Raw genomic sequence first — 15,959 nt, forward strand, 5'->3', positions numbered from 1 at the left:
GTTCCACATGGGCGTCTCTGTTCAAAAGCCATCCGTTACGGCAAAGCTGATTTATGCAGGAGCAAGTTGATACATATTTGAGCATATTTCAGTACATCCATTGATTCCTCACTCAGACCTCACCCTGGCTATTGAAAAGAGAAACACAATGATCTGCCCATCGATATGGCTGTCCTTTGGCATAAAGCTCTGGAATATCTATTTACTATATGTCTTGTAAAGGAGTAAGGAAGGCTGCCAGTCATTGTGAAAAGTGATTCGAAAACTGCGAGTACCAGAGACGCCGAGTTCCACCATCAGCTTAACGGGCTCCTCCAAAGTGCCATGTAGTGCTCTCCGCATGCTCTCATAATTGAAATATTGTAGTGAGCCAACACCACCGCCCCCAGCAACCTTGTATGCATGCGCGATCTAACCCCCCCCTCCTAATCACTAGCCTTTAATCTTTTTTCCTTCTTCACTGCAGTCTCATTTTACCTCTCTGTGTAGCTGCACACACAGAGCACCAGTTATTGCCTTTGGTTATTAACCAGGAATGGATTTGAGGGGAAAAAAAAAGTAATTTTGTGGCAGCTTGATGCCGCAGAAATAAGCTGTCAGACGTTATAGCAGGTGACAGTGTGATGTCCTTGTGTGCAGCCTCGCGTTTGCCATAGTTGGGAGGGTGGAGGCAATCAGACAGGATTACCAACAGCAGCCTTTATTAAATATCTCTGTGTAAGGTGTCGCAGGCGGCTGCGGATTGATACGCTGCCAGGCGGAGGAGTGCCGGCTTCCGCATTATTAATAAAGCAGATGGATCGCCTGCAAATCCACACAAAAGTAATTCTAATTCTATTTATTGGGGTGGGTGGGTGTGGGGGGGTGTTGAATAGCTCCAGGTCCACTGGCATCGGGTGCTTAAGATACAATATCGAGTGTTTTTTTTCTTCCTCAGGCAGTTGAATATTAACCCACTATTATACTTAAGCTAATTGTCTTGTCAAATGGGAAAATTGCGTTCGATAAAGGTTTTATTATTGTTTGAAGCATTGAATTTTCTGCTTTTTTGTTGGGGTCAAAATCAACCTTGATATTTTATACTGATGTCATTCATAATGAAACAACGGTGAGAAACGCATGAATAGATGAAGTGCTGGATATGTGGTTGCCCGTAGCCTTTAAAACTTGTTGAGTGAGTACAAATGAGTCATGCCCAAATTCACACTCCGAGCCATATCAGATTTTTTTTAGTGCACTTCTGGTTTTTATACAACCTGGGCCTACTGACACACACACACAAAAAGCATCATGAAGAGAAACATTCTAAATGTTAAACAGGCTCCTACCTCCTGCATCATGCGGTATCCAGGCCCTCAGAGTAATGAAAGTGCCACTGCCTTACAGCGTTCGTTGTTCGACACGTGCTTCCGAAGAAACAAAAGGTAGAAAATCGCGACGTGCAATTTCAGCTCTAATCATAACATCTGTACTTTCAAGCTATTTACATTTTCCTATCAGGGGCGAAGGGAGAAATGTTAATTTTAGATGAGTCTTTTTATGACTTGTAATTACTGTCATTAAGAACGCTCCAGAGGTTCTGAAGAAGCTCGGAGTGAAATGCGCTTTGACGTGCTCCATAATTAATGCTGAATTAATGCGTTACGTTATGTTCTGATGGAGGAAAGGTCTTTAACGGTTTGGAGAGGCTTCTTGAGCTGTGGTCGATGTGAAGAGGCCTTAATGGCCTTCATTCATTTCCAGCAGTTGCCATTCACAGATCGCAGCCTGCGCATTGTTCCTTTATTCTCCCTCTTTTGAGTAGTTCACATTTCATGTAACATATGTGACCTAGGTGCCACCAATCACAGCTCTTCCTTTTTCTCTCTTTTGCCCTCTCTTCTCACAGGTCGGCAAATATGAGGAAAACGTTTTTCAGGTAGAGAAGCAGCCGGAGCAGAGCGTTGGTCTGTGGCAGGAGCACGTTAAAGAGCTGGCCAATAAAGAGGTGCGGCTCGAACGGAGCCCGGACGAGGTGAGAGCCCTGCAGTCTGTCAGACAAACTCGCTTTCTCCGCTGGTGAACCGCAGACTCACACCCACTGACCTGTAATGGGGTGTTAACCCCGAGCCGGGCAAGGGCCAGACAATGTAAATGTGTCTAATGCGCTCTGTTCTCTGCAACACGCTTCCACTTGGTGGGTGGAGCATCTGAACGACTGAGAAAGGGTGCAGTTGTCTTCTGCCGAGGTGCCTCACTTCCTGTGATGTGGTCATGGCCGTTTAACACCCCAAAGCAGTCCATCGAACCACTTTCACCTGCACAGCCACTGGCAGTGCTGCGTTTCGCCAGTCGAAACAAGGCCCGGTGTGAGAGCGCGAGTGGCGCCCAGTGCAGAAGGCGAGCCTTTAAGCTGTCAAGACTCTCTCCTCCACGTTTCCGTGGTGACAGCCGAGCTGTGGGCGCCAGTGATGGAGATAACAGGAGAGATGTATGCGCGGCACGAGGCACAAGAATAAACCAATCTCCATTCAGATCAGCCAGCCACCCTCTCCGCCCACACGTCTCCTCTGTTTCTAATTACACTTCTGAAAAGTACCGTCTCTGTACGTACATTAGCAGACGTCCGCTAAGTTTGGCAGGGCGTGGAGCAGTTCAGCGCCGTCTTCATTTGCTAAAGATGTCCTCCGGAGTCGGGAGCGGCATTCGTGGGAAAAACGTTAAGGCTTGAGAAGTAAAAACGAAACAAGAGGGAGCAAAGCAGACCAAGTGGAGAAGAAAGGAATTGAGCCATCAACTGAAGTTATTCTCCGTTCGCGTTTCCAACCCATAATTCTGACAAGTGGCGTCTAGACGCTGTCTGAAGTGATTGGGAGACGGAGGTGGGCCGGCTGCTTTCCTCTGAAGGCTGTGCAGTAATATCGGAACGGCCGGCCGTGATAATGAATCACCCTGCGCCAGCTAGCTGCGGTAATGTGCCGAGCAGATGACCCTCTGCAGGCGAGTGTGTATGTGCCAGGACGCTCTCACCATTGGGTTTTAATTAGTGTGTGCATGGCTAGCTAGGACTAGCTATTTTTAATGTAACCTGTGACCTCTGACCTTTAAAGTAAAACTGCTGCATCAGAATTGCATGTACTGAATTGCATATACTCTAATTTAGACTTTCCTCTATTTCTCTCTTTTTTTTTTTTATCCATTTTCCTTCTGGAAAGCGATAAATGTTTACACTCTCACCAAGGTGATTGCGTTAACCCGTCACTCATGGCTGCCGAGCTCACGTCGAGGCATAAGCCGGCATTTATTTTTCATGCGCAGGGCCGCTAATAAACACAGTCCATCCTCGCCGCGCCTGGCCAGCGGGGCACATTTGTTCTGCATTACCCGCCACTCCTCGCTCGCTCTCTGTCTGCTTGTGTTTTAGGTGGGGTCCCGCATTGATTAAATCCAGTTGTGAACTTAGGGCCGTTTTTTGGCAAAATGTTAAATACATGCATGCTTTCTTTCATGGTCGTTCCATCACGGTAGAAGGAAAAGAGAAGAAAGAAAGGAGGATGGGGGGGAAGGAAAATCAAGCTGACACCAGCATGCACGCTCACCCCAGACCTGTTGTACTTTCAGACCACAGAAAAACTAAACGAGGGATCAAGAGTTCTCTAATGGAGCTCACCTGATTAGAATTACTCTCCCACTAGTGAGTGGGAGCCGTGCATATGGTTAGCATAATAAACTGCTAAATCCGAGACATGGGAAAGCTGGGGGCACTGGTTCCACCATACTGAATCAATTAATACCATGTTGGAGGAAACCCTGATGATGAGAAAGCAGCGGAGGTGGTGCGGGGGGGGGGGGGGGGGGGGGGGGGGTCGGAGCGACTGGATTCTTTACAAGTGGCAGGGGTTGTTATTAGTGGTGGAGATAGAGTGTGTTCATCTTGGCTTTGATCTGGCCCCACCCGCAGCCGCGGCAGCTGACCCGGGTGCTGGAGGGAGCCCACGCCGGCAACACTCACCTCCGCCAGGAGAGCCAACTGCTGCTTGCCAGCGTCAGCCGCTGGATCAAAGAGCAGAAGTAGGTGAAACTCAGAACACGCTCACATACAGGCAAGTCCACATGTGCACACTTAGAAGCACATCAACACACACAGTTACTTAAACTAAGTACTGCTGGACGTACTTATAATGGCAGTATTGTGTTGTGTAATATGTGTCTAGCACATTATGTATGTATTTGTTTGATCCCGCATGATTGGTTCATGTTCAAAAGAATAACACTGAATTCCAAAACTTGTATGTATGCTACATTCCTGTTTTTTATTTATGAAAAAATGATCAAGCTGTATAATAGCCCAGAAGTTATACATTGTCTGGAAATGCTTACATTATGAGGGAATCATGAGCCCACAGAAACAGTACACAAAGTCACTGTAAGACAGATTCGAATGAACAGCCATCAAGGGTTACGGTTACACCTGTTTTAGTGTCATATAGTAATACAACATTATTACCCACACATCCCCCTGTTTTTTATTTCTTTTCATCCCTCTTCCACTTCAGTTTTAGTTTCCCAAACCTAAACCTGTGGGCGGCTGCCCCCCTCTCCCCATCCCTGCCCCTATAACTTCTTGCTGCTCTGCATGGAAAAGTCATTCACACTGAACATGGTTCCCCACCACACAAATGGACAAAACCTCACATAGAACGAGCTTAATGAAAACAGGGCATTTTTCAAACTCATACTTGAGCATTGTCTGTTTTATTAACAGTATTGAGGTAATGCATAAGCCTTGTCTGCCAACAGCGTGCGATGCAACGTTGCAGAAAGTGGTGGGTGGAAGACCACCCACAACGTGCGGTTGCATTGAAAGATCAGGATAATAAAATATTACATTTACTACATTAATTAAGAGAGAGAATTTCTTTTTAAAAAGATTGGAGGTCTGAACCACCATGAAGAACAGACTCTGTTATTTGCGCAACCGACAAATAGAGCATCTTTAATAGACGTTGGCTCCACTTTTTCTATTATCGTACGGTCCTCCCTCTACACAGAAGCTAAACAGGTCCGTTCCTCTTGCTTTCCCTCTGATCCCAAATGCATTGTTTTACAATTTGTCTCATGCTGGAATAATCACATCCATAATGTTCTTTTTCTGTGGTTACATCCTGTTTAGCAAGGCTATACCCAGGGTTTTCCTGAGGCCATACCAGGGTTCAGTACTGAGCTACCTTGCTGCCATCCGTCCCCATATATATATTTTTATACTGTAGTATAGACAGTATAGTATAGTAGATTAAACACTGTCTCTCCAACCATTTGCCACCATTTCATTACTTACTAGGGTTGGTGAACAAGATGATGTCATTCACTCCTAGTCTATAAGTAGGCCTTACTTGGCACTATTTTTAAACTGCCACCAAGCCCTGTCTAACATGCTAAGCAAAGGCCTTTTTTGCTAGTTAAAGGCATTGTTAAGATCACAGAAATAAATAGATGAAACTAAAAGGAACTCTTTGCAAGTTATCTGTGTCTTGAACAGAAACGAAATACACTTATTGTATATAATTATTTCTGTCACCCAGGACGTGATCTTTAGGTTTTAGGGTAGTATGCTATGAACCAGATGACCACAAAGTGACACTTAATCCTCAGTGGCTACAATGGGAGTGTCCCTTTAACTACTGATTTAATGTTACTCTGTATAAGGACATCTGATAAATGCCATTAGTGTTTGACCATGTGATGTATTGATGGGTGCATTTTTTAATCATCCAGAATGGAGTGTGTGTGTGTATGTGTGTGTGAGAGCTGTCAATCATCGTGATGCTCTCATTTTGAATTTCGTTTTTAAAAATCCTGTTCTGGGTTACAGAAGGGGTAGTTTGTCTTCTTCAAGATACTGGTAGCTGCCAAGTGCTTTTTCCAAGGTTTTTTGTTTGCTTTGTGCTAAACACCTTTTTAGAAATAGCACCCACAATTTTTCTTGATGCCTTGCCTTAGATTCAAACTGTGGAACATTAATACTAACTCATATACAGTAGGAACAACATTGGACTAAGCATTGGCATATGTTGTTATTAAAATACAAGTGATGGATTGTATCATTAGTCACACTAACTTGCATGCATTATTTTTTTCATGAAACCAGATGCTAGAGGCCCTCACATACTTTTCAAAAATTGAACACGCAAACTTTGTTTTACCCATCGCTGCTTAACATAAATGAAAATGCAGTACACTGGCATTAACATTAGCTAGTCGAGACTGTGAAACATTGGCCTGAAGTTTACATTGGCCTGAATTTTAACGTGCCAATGTCTACATATCGCCAAAACTACTTACTTTAACTTTAATAGCTGTATGGTGGTTTTTGTGTTTAGGAACACAAAAGCAGACACTTTTGGTACTGTAGCCTATGTAAACTAGAATGGTTGAGGATATATATATATATATACACACACACACAGACACACACACACACACACACACACACACACACACACACACACACACACATATATAACTAGCTAGGTCCAGGTATCTCACACATCCTCCCGAGAAAGCAGGTGTAGACTCTGGGGCTACATAGTTTGCTCAGCTATTGCCCTATAAGCTTATTCGTCCAGTTTTTTACTGAGTCAACCCAAATATGAGTTTAAAGCAAATGAATATGTACAGGAGCTCCCTGACCTCAAGACATCCCATTCTACATCTGAAAGGCTCTGTTGTCACCTTGATCCTCAGCCTTAGCGCCCAGCGAGCCAAAACCGAGCATGGGCCAAGGCCATGTTTTAGCACCTGTCTCTTGTTTAAATACAAAGCATTTAGCGTATGTTCTAGCGCATTTGGGAATGTCTCGGCTGAGGCTTCAGCGCTCTCCCCCCTCTTGCACGCTGGCCAGATGGTGCTCCAGCGGGGCGTACTGGATGCCGAGTGAGAGCATTTAGTGTTTTGGCTGCTGCTCTCCCCTGACAAAGCGGCTTTGCCTCCAGACACATGTCTCACGCTGTATCCATTCGTACTCTGACGACTGCGTGCTTCAGGAGACCCTACATGCCTCACTCTCTGAGTTCCTGTGTGTGTATGTGTCTGTGTGTGTGTGTGTTTTTTTTTTTTTTTGCTGTAGGCCACAGCTGCTGAATTCTAATCCTTTGAATAAGTTGTTTCATTGACATTTCAGGCTTCATTACCTTTTTGTATGCCCACCATGGCACTTGAGTTTATTTCCACTTTGAGATTAAACTTGACAAAAAAAACTTTTGTTTGGTCAATTCCAGGGTATGCGCTGGACTGTTCTTTCTACTAAAAAGCTTTTTTATTCTTTTGTCTGTTATTCAGGGCTGCCAGCGAAGGCCTTGCACACAAGATTAAATAATTGAACAAGTTTTTGATGATTGTCACTGCAGATAGCGACTATGTTTTTATAACCTTTGCTCTACTTGTGCTTTTGTATCTGCAACTTAACACTTCAAATCATACATTCCTCCTTCCCGTTCATCGCGGGCAGACACGGAGTCTTACAGATTCAGAAATATCCTTCAGTGTTTCCCCATTCAATGAATAAAATCTAGGTCCTCATTCTCTTTATTGTGGTTGATGATGTCAATAGACGTTCTCAGCATATAAGGAATAATGTCCCTTGATGAAGACCTTTGAGGATCAAAAAAGGCCTGTAAAGCCATTTTATTTAATAACCATATGCTAGAGTGTATTTAAGGGGTCCAGGCATCTGACGCGAAGCTCGACCATGACTTGTGCTGCATCTCTCCGCATCTCTCTATTTTTTCTGGTTTCCTTTCTTTCCCTTTCTTTCTCTTCATCTACACGGACACTTCACTTTTGCCTACAGGGCTGCCTTTCTTTAAGCCTGAATGAATGGATATCTGTCCTGTGATCTGGGTTGTTATGCGGGGAAACAGGGATGCAGAATGCCCATTATGCAGTGAGGAGCAGGAGAAAGGAGGGCAGGCTGAGCTCTGGAGGTGTGGGAGATGGGTGGACAGATGATGACTAATGCCCCTTATCTGCCTCTCCCGGTTCTGCAAATCTCTGGACTTTTGCTCATTTATGAAGGGGAAAAACACAACTGTTTTGTCCCAGGGCTGGATAAAAAGAAAGCCCCCAACTCCTTTTAAATGGTGAACGGTGGAATGTTTTTCCGACGTATGAAATGGAGATCAGTGTGATGCTCTCACTGTCTCTGGCAGCCAGCGCTGGCCCTTGTGTGGAGATCACTAGAAGGGGGTGCGCTCGTATTTTGACATACAATTATATTTGACCTTTCACGTCGACTAATCTTCTGTTGGGCGCGGGGAAAGGAAATGACTGTTTGGGAATTCATTTTCAGGTGATGGCTCTTACATTGACGCAGAAAGCCCCGGCACCTACAGACAATTATGCTTAACCACATATAATTAGCCAAATGGTAATATTTGGAAAAGGTTATTGCTCTTTCCATTTTGCAGTCTCCTCTTTTGTGTAACGTGTCACCGGAGGAGACAGGAAATTTGTCTGACGATTTTATTAGTCACATGCACCATTTTTCTCTTATTATTTTAAACAGCTCAATAAATATATAAACACATGAACATGAAGCGTGGTCATATTTGTCATATCCCACAAGACGTCTGCTCTCAGTTTTGTGCTTTGTTTTGCGTCCCACCTTGCCACATGCATATTTAAATGATATGGCAGCGTGGTGTCATCTACAAATGGTTTGAGGAGTTTGTTTGCTTCTTCAAAGCAGATTCATGCACAGCTTGAAGTCGGGTTGATGTTCGCAGTAAATTACAGCCAGGAAGCTGCAGACTTGACAGCATTTTGCCCCACACATGTCAGCTCACGAGAAATACGGTGGATTTGAATTCGTGTTGAGTTAAGTGTTAGGCCCCATCTGTCCAGTTAATTTAAAACAAATGTTTTGTTGTCACGTCAACAGTCCAGGCGTTTTTTTCCCCCCTTCGTTCTCTTTAGAACACAGCCGTGCTGCGAGAGGCTCATGTACAAATTAGAGGAGAAGTTGATGACTGCTTGTTTGGGGAGGTGGACCTTTTCCTCCCATTCTCCTCATTTACAGTGCTTCTGGAAATTTGCTGTTATCTCCAAAAGCCACACTTTTATCAGGGTTTTAATGACTATTGTTCTCTTATAATGAATATAATGCTTTCTAAAAGCAGTAGTTCTCATAAATTAGCTGCACTATTAGACATTGATATTTATTCATTCTTGTGCAATGTTCTACACTGCATCACTACATATGTACAACAATAGGGTTGTAGTAGCCTAGTGGGTAACACACTCGCCTATGAACCAGAAGACCCAGGTTCAAATCCCACTTACTACCATTGTGTCCCTGAGCAAGACACTTGACCCTAAGTTGCTCCAGGGGGGGACTGTATTACTAGTTGTAAGTCGCTCTGGATAAGGGCGTCTGATAAAAATGTAAATATTTATGTACACTGGCTCTGTTTAATATATGTACAGTATATAGTCTGTGTGTGTATGCACTATTGTGCTGTTGTAACAAGTCCCTAGTGTGAGACCATTAAGTCTTATCTTTTTTATCTTTAAGGAAAACAATTTGTCCAGCATTTACCTGATAAAACAATGTGTAGTGTTTAAATCCACTTCACCGAAAAGGAGAACTGGAAAGTCAAACTCCCTACCGCTATGCCCTGAGCAAGACATCTGCCAGAATGTTTCAATTTATTTAAATTCACTGCTTTTTAGGATTAGTTAATTTCTAACTATTTAATAATGTTTGTGGCAGGATGAAAGGTCTGAAAGTTGGATCAAAAACATTCTCTAGGGGTGGCCTCCAAGAACAGGACTGGAAACGCCTGTCCCAGTAAATCACGATGTCCACAATTAGATTAAATGATATCTTCCCCAGCATTCAACACACAGAAAGTCCAGGGCAATGTCATTCATCATTAGATTTCTTTCTAAAGTGACATTCGTTATTATTGGCTTATTTACTTAATAACAAAAAGTGTACATGTTTGCAGTGCCATGCCAATGGCCAGGACAGTGGTGTAGAGTAATCCACATACACATGATTATGATGATCTTGACTCTATTTATCGTTTATAATTAGTTCCCTCAGGATCTGAAGTGCTGTAAGCTACAGGTCCGTGTTGTGTTCCTGTCAGCACTGCGGCGGTGGCTGTTGTTCTATCACCACCTGCTCGGCTCTTCCTCTCCCTCCCTCTCGCCATGCCTCGTTCCGACTCTCTCTATCACCGTGTCATCCACGCTGCTTTGCATGATGAAGAAATCCCAGTGCGGAGTAATGTAAAACATAATCATCTTATCTGTGGCTGATTCCAGACAAGAACTTGTCCACTTTTCCCTGTGACTCCAACAAGGAGAGCTCTCCCTGGCTCAGCCGCGGGAGATAATTACACCCCTGAGACAGGAGAGTGTGCACAGCCTGTCAATCGGCCCCGGCTCTCTTCCCTCACCTCTTTCACAGGAGAAGTCTCCCCGGTGGAGTGCCAGTCCCTCAGCTTGCTGGAACTCAACCGCAGGCCCCCTAATGGATGGGTTTGTTTCCCCATCATGAACATGGCATTAGGCAGTGTGGCAGTTTCAGAGTGGGTGCCATGTGTGGACTGGAGGCTGTGTACGCATATATATATATATATATATATATATTTGTTTTATTTCCCAGAGTCTAGTTAGGCTCAATCGATAAGAGCAATAGGAGAGTTTACCAGTGAGCAGTGCTAATTGTGACGCCAAACTCAGATTTAGTTTATAATCTGAACTCTTGTTTCACAAACTGTGTAATGCATACCTCTGATGGTACTTAATGTAATGTAGTTTTATTCTAAATACGGTTAATATCCTGTCTTGCTGTGGACTACAGAACTGACAGTGGATGTCAGTCAGTGATAAATAATATTTGTTTTAGGACTGCCTGTAAGTCAGCATGTGCTAGCTAGCCTTTACTTCTATGTTCAATTTCACTTAAATTACATACGTACACTGAAAAACGAAAACTTTTAAAAAATTAAGTAATGTAACACCTAACATTTTAGCATTGACCTAATTTAAATACCTGCAGTAGCATGATAGTAAAGTAAAATAAAAAAAATTACCCATGAGCATAAATTAGACAGATTATTTTAAAAGAGCAAACTATTTTTTAAAGTACTGGAATGAAAAAAACGTTAAACCAATGATAGCTTTGGTTTACTGTTTTTCAGTGCATCCAGGCAGCAGAACATATTCACTGATAGAAATGTGTGTAAGTCAGTCTGGACAAGGTCCTTGCCAGACATCCTCCCCGCTCCTTCCAGCATTATTCTTTTTCTGCTGGAAACAAGCACAGGCTCACATTGTACCATTAGCAGTACTTTGAAAGAAATCCCTTAAACTACCGAATATTTGCTAAATACCCAATAAATTAAATAAATCCCCAGGCAGTACTTTCTGGTTTGTGCATATTTCCATTTAAGAGCGTAGATACATACTAAGTAAGATGCGCTAAGACTTATGTGCTAAACCCTGTTAGAATATGGCAACTATGTGAAATGCTTTAATTTACGTTTATGAGAGTACATATCATGGTGCTTCAGAACCAGAATTGAACTCCATTGCCAAGTTCATTACTTAAGAAGAAACAAAGAATTCCATATGTTGTAAGCAGTCGAATTATGTGAATATTGATAATAATAAGACAGTAAAAAACACAAGGTAAATTTAATATATACATTGTAAGGAACGCCCGTGATTCCAACAGTGTCCAACAGTGAACTACTCTATATTGAGAAGTCCAGTTTTGTACAGAAAGAAACTGCTTTTGGTCGTGATGTTCCTTTTGATTCCACCTTGTCTCATATTAGTCCCTTTAGCCAGCGTCTGCTCCATCATTTGCAAGTGTTGCTCCATGCCTTTCCGCCCGGAAAGTGTGGCGCTTTAGGTCAGCGTTGTAGCTGATATAATGTGAAATAAATGTGTAAATGGCATCGCACCGGGTGAACCTAAGCACATGTAATCCTCAAAACACCAGATGTTTTTTTCCTCCTCCCTCTCATTTATTCAAGAAATACACCCCATTGCTAATTTCAGTGTCTGCAAAGTAGGTCACCTTTATCTGCGTTAACATTCCCAATCAAGTGCCTCACCCAGCTCAGTAATTCAGCAATAAGCATCAGTATTGCGGTGAGTGACAGTGACAGGACTACCTGACAGCTCTCGCAGCGGCGGCGCACAGTTGTGACACGTCCCGTGGCTCGGCGGGCTGATGAAAGCCAGCGCCGTGTCCCCGGGTCTATGTGGCGACGTGTGCTGCGCCCGGCCCTCGCACCGCTACACTAGGGGCTGCCTGTCTGTCAGGCCTCGCCAGGGCTCAGGCCTCTGATTGGGCTAATCCAGCTCGCGTTGGCTGCCACTGATGTTCCGTGAAAAATGTCAGGGTACCCCCCCCCACACACACACACGCCTCCAGAGCCCCTTAGAGTTTATAGGAGTGCTTGTGGGGGGGGGTGTTTTTTTGTCTAGCAGACACTTCTATTAGCAATCCAGATGAACACTGGGTTGTCACATTATATCATCAAGACAAATATTAGCGGGGGAAATAGTGTGTGTGTGTGTGTGTGGGAGGGGGTATTGCCCCTTGAGTCGCTGTAAAAATGATGGTTGTTTCTGTAAAAAAGACAATAACTTGTAAGATTTGGCCAGTTTGGTGAGTTACTACTACTCTTTCATTGCCTTGTGTTAGTGGTAGTACGGGTGGTAGTAGCCTAGTGGGTAACACACTCGCCTATGAACCAGAAGACCCGGGTTCGAATCCCACTTACTACCATTGTGTCCCTGAGCAAGACACTTAACCCTACATTGCTCCAGGGAGACTGTCCCTGTATCTACTGATTGTAAGTTGCTCTGGATAAGGGCGTCTGATAAATGCTGTTTTTTTTTTGTGTTCTCCTATCAAGTTCAGGTCAGGTTGCTGAGATCTGGGCCACGCAAGGAGATAAGAGCTCCAGGATACTCTGTAAGACTCAATTAAAATAATTTGATGCATCTAGTAAGACAAACCGATTCCGATAGCGATTGTGCACATTTCCTGGATTGGTTGTGAATCTGGTTTGATGCACGTGGGTGGTAGTAGCCTAGTGGGTAACATATTCGCCTGTAAACCAGAAGACCCAGATTCAAACCCCACTTACTACCATTGAGTTTCAGTTCTCCCAGGTGCTTTCTGATCTGCCTGGACACAAAAGCTTCATACCTGACTACCAGGTAGAGGAAGGCTGGAAAATGAGAGAGCCGTGAGTTGAAGCAAACTGGGTTCTGTTCTGTTCGTGGATGCCCGCAGATTTGCATTTGAAGCATTTGATTTCATTTGTTGATGTTGTGCTCTTTAAATACTACAGATGACACACAAATAATATGTACACTTTATTTTTTAAACATATTTATGTCAGTCTCTGAACTGACAAACACGCACTCTAGGTGATCTGATGTTCAGATCATTATTATATTTCTATTACAGCAGTATTTGCACGTTGTTACTCTGCACCTTCATGACTTGTTTCACTGGTTTTAAGCGCTTTCTGTATTGATATTCTTGCACTGCCTGTGATCCATGTTTGCACTTTATATAGCCGGTTTGTCTGTCGCACTTGTGCACTTTTTGTCAGTATGTAACTTTGTTAAAATGTTACATGCAGCGGCAGGTTCCGGAGAAACTTTCCGGAATGTACTGTCTAACACGTATGTAGCTGAAAGGACAATAAAGCTCAGCTTGAACTATACTGATAGTAACAGGGGCAGCAGTGCCCTGTGCCACACTGAATGTGTTGCACAGAAATAACAGGGCTGAGCAGATGACCCATTTTGTACAATCTGCAAGGCTTTTCATTATGTATAAAGTTTCCCTCCTGCTCCTGGTGGGGGTCGGACTTTGCTGCTCATTAACCGTCATAAAGTATCGTGCCATTTAAATAACATCATTAAAATTATATAGCGCTGTGAATCCATCTTGTTTTCTTCCTCAGTCGTTTGGAGGAGAGCAGGGGTGCCGTGGCGGCGGCGGCAGTGCCGAAGACGGCGTGCGTCGTGGCTGATGAGGGCAGGCGAGGGGGGATGTGTTTAAAGGTAGGGCATGCACGCCCTCTTTAAATAAGCTGTTCACTGCTTGATACCTCTTAATGATACTGAAGGCTAGGGAGGCTTTGTTTTGATATCATGCACCCTTAAAATGAGGAGACTCCTGTTTACCGTGTGCCACTGGTATAAAAACGGCACATTTGACTTATTTATCTTCTGTAGTACTCTGCGGCAAGTTTTTCACAAAGTTGAGCAGTCACTCAGTAGAGGAAGTCCCAGGCCCGGCCGTATTGGCAGGCAGCACGACAGGTCAGAAACCTCCTTGTCGTGTTTAGGGCGCGCACGTCGCGGAACAGCTCGAAAGCTCACCTCTCAGCCCTGGGGCCATTGCTCATGCCACCGCCACTTCTCTCCCCAACTGCTGATGGCCCTGCACGATTCATGAGGCTTGTAATGCACTTCATCACTGTTAATGCACTGAGAGCTAATGAACTTTCTCTTTCTCCTTGATCGCTCAGGCCATCCAGAGTCACTCCACTAATCAGCAGCCACTTCTTAATCAGCCGCGAGGTCAGCTGGAGGTGGATGAGTAAGTACATTGTAAGATAGCGTGCCTGCTGCCCGCTGTTAGAGCATCAGTAGGTGCGTCGCATGATAGAGCCCCTGAAAGACAAATGAATACGGGATCAGCATGAATCAACAACGGGAATGAAACAAGGAAGGGGTGCCGACACAGCCCCCATTGTTTCTCTATGTAGGCATACCTCTCGTGGATTTCTTTTTTTTCCATTCCACAGTGCATAGTGGAGCACCAAGTTTTTCTGCTGTAGTTTCAGAGGGGGAATCCATCTCTGAATTTATCATATCTGAAAGTAGTGATCTAGCAAGGTAATGAAAATGATAATGATATGTACAATGCCTAGTCATACCAGCAAATGTTGTGGAAGAGAGAGATTACAACACAGTAAAAAAGTCTATAAGTCATGTGTGCAATAGAATGAATAAGTGAAGAATTGTGACTGTAAGAAAGAAGCAGACTCTTTAGCAGAATACTTCTTTGCTTTGAAGGTGAAAGAACAAACCATAAAAGAGCACTGCTTTGGTCTTCAGCTGAAAGAAAAAATAAGTGGCAGATAAAACAGTCCGGTGGTGTAAAGGTTGATCAAGTTCACTAAAAGTGCCCTTAGCCCAACCGGCATTTCTCATTAAAACCCTGAATAGAGTGTACAGAGTAATTAAGCAGAAATCTGGAGATAATGTTATCTGGAAAGAAAAGCTGGAGATATTGTTGTGTGTTGCAGCGAAGCTGGACTGTTTTTGCACCGCTGTGGTGTGGAGCATGTAAATTACACTCTGTACACTCATGGCAGTGCTAAAACTAGGAAACCGATGCTTCCAAACTGCTGTCAGATGATATTCATCAGCACTGGGCTATCTATTAGTTTCATTAAGAGAATAAAACATTAAAGGTCGAATGGGACTGCCGAGTACCTGCCCACGGCCGTGACCCCTCGACTCATTAGGGCGTGAGCGGCCGGCCTCGGCGCATCCTTAATGAAACACCGGGGTTTGTTTTCATTCTGCGCTCATTTGTCGTGACTCCTATTGGTTTCAAATGCTGTTTAAAACTGTCAGTCATTTTAATGATAGTATTATTGTGTGACAGCAAGATGAATAGCTTCTGTTGTCTATTTTAATAATTGAGAAAATGCTATTCATATAGATCCGGCGATTAGATTCAGATAGACTGAATGAAATAATCAAAATTGAGATAAGGGGAGCCAATGAAGCCTCACACCTTCCATTCCGAATGTATCATCTCCCGCTCAGGTTCATTATGCCTCATTTTCATTACTGTCTTTTTTTTTCTGTAATATAGACTGTATAAGAATAGATAAGTCATATTATTTTTTTTGGGGGGA

The 15,959-nt window shown here is 43.6% G+C and overlaps 1 protein-coding gene across 5 annotated transcripts in view; it reads left to right on the plus strand.

Annotated features, from left to right (window-relative positions):
• Nucleotides 1-15,959, plus strand: part of LOC114784684 (early endosome antigen 1-like) — a 124,578-nt gene that overhangs the window by 78,093 nt on the left and 30,526 nt on the right. For 3 of the 5 annotated variants that reach the window (XM_028970251.1, XM_028970253.1, XM_028970252.1), the window contains 3 exons: nucleotides 1,889-2,014; nucleotides 3,941-4,050; nucleotides 13,986-14,287. In XM_028970251.1, the coding sequence (XP_028826084.1) occupies nucleotides 1,889-2,014; nucleotides 3,941-4,050; nucleotides 13,986-14,109 (360 nt within the window). In that variant the 3' untranslated portion in view covers nucleotides 14,110-14,287. Of the gene's footprint in view, nucleotides 1-1,888; nucleotides 2,015-3,940; nucleotides 4,051-13,985; nucleotides 14,288-15,959 lie in introns of those variants that run through there. The other 2 variants (XR_003748901.1, XM_028970255.1) reach the window with 1 other exon arrangement.

Source organism: Denticeps clupeoides, chromosome 2 (assembly GCF_900700375.1).
Source record: "Denticeps clupeoides chromosome 2, fDenClu1.1, whole genome shotgun sequence".
Taxonomy (NCBI): Eukaryota; Metazoa; Chordata; class Actinopteri; order Clupeiformes; family Denticipitidae; genus Denticeps; species Denticeps clupeoides.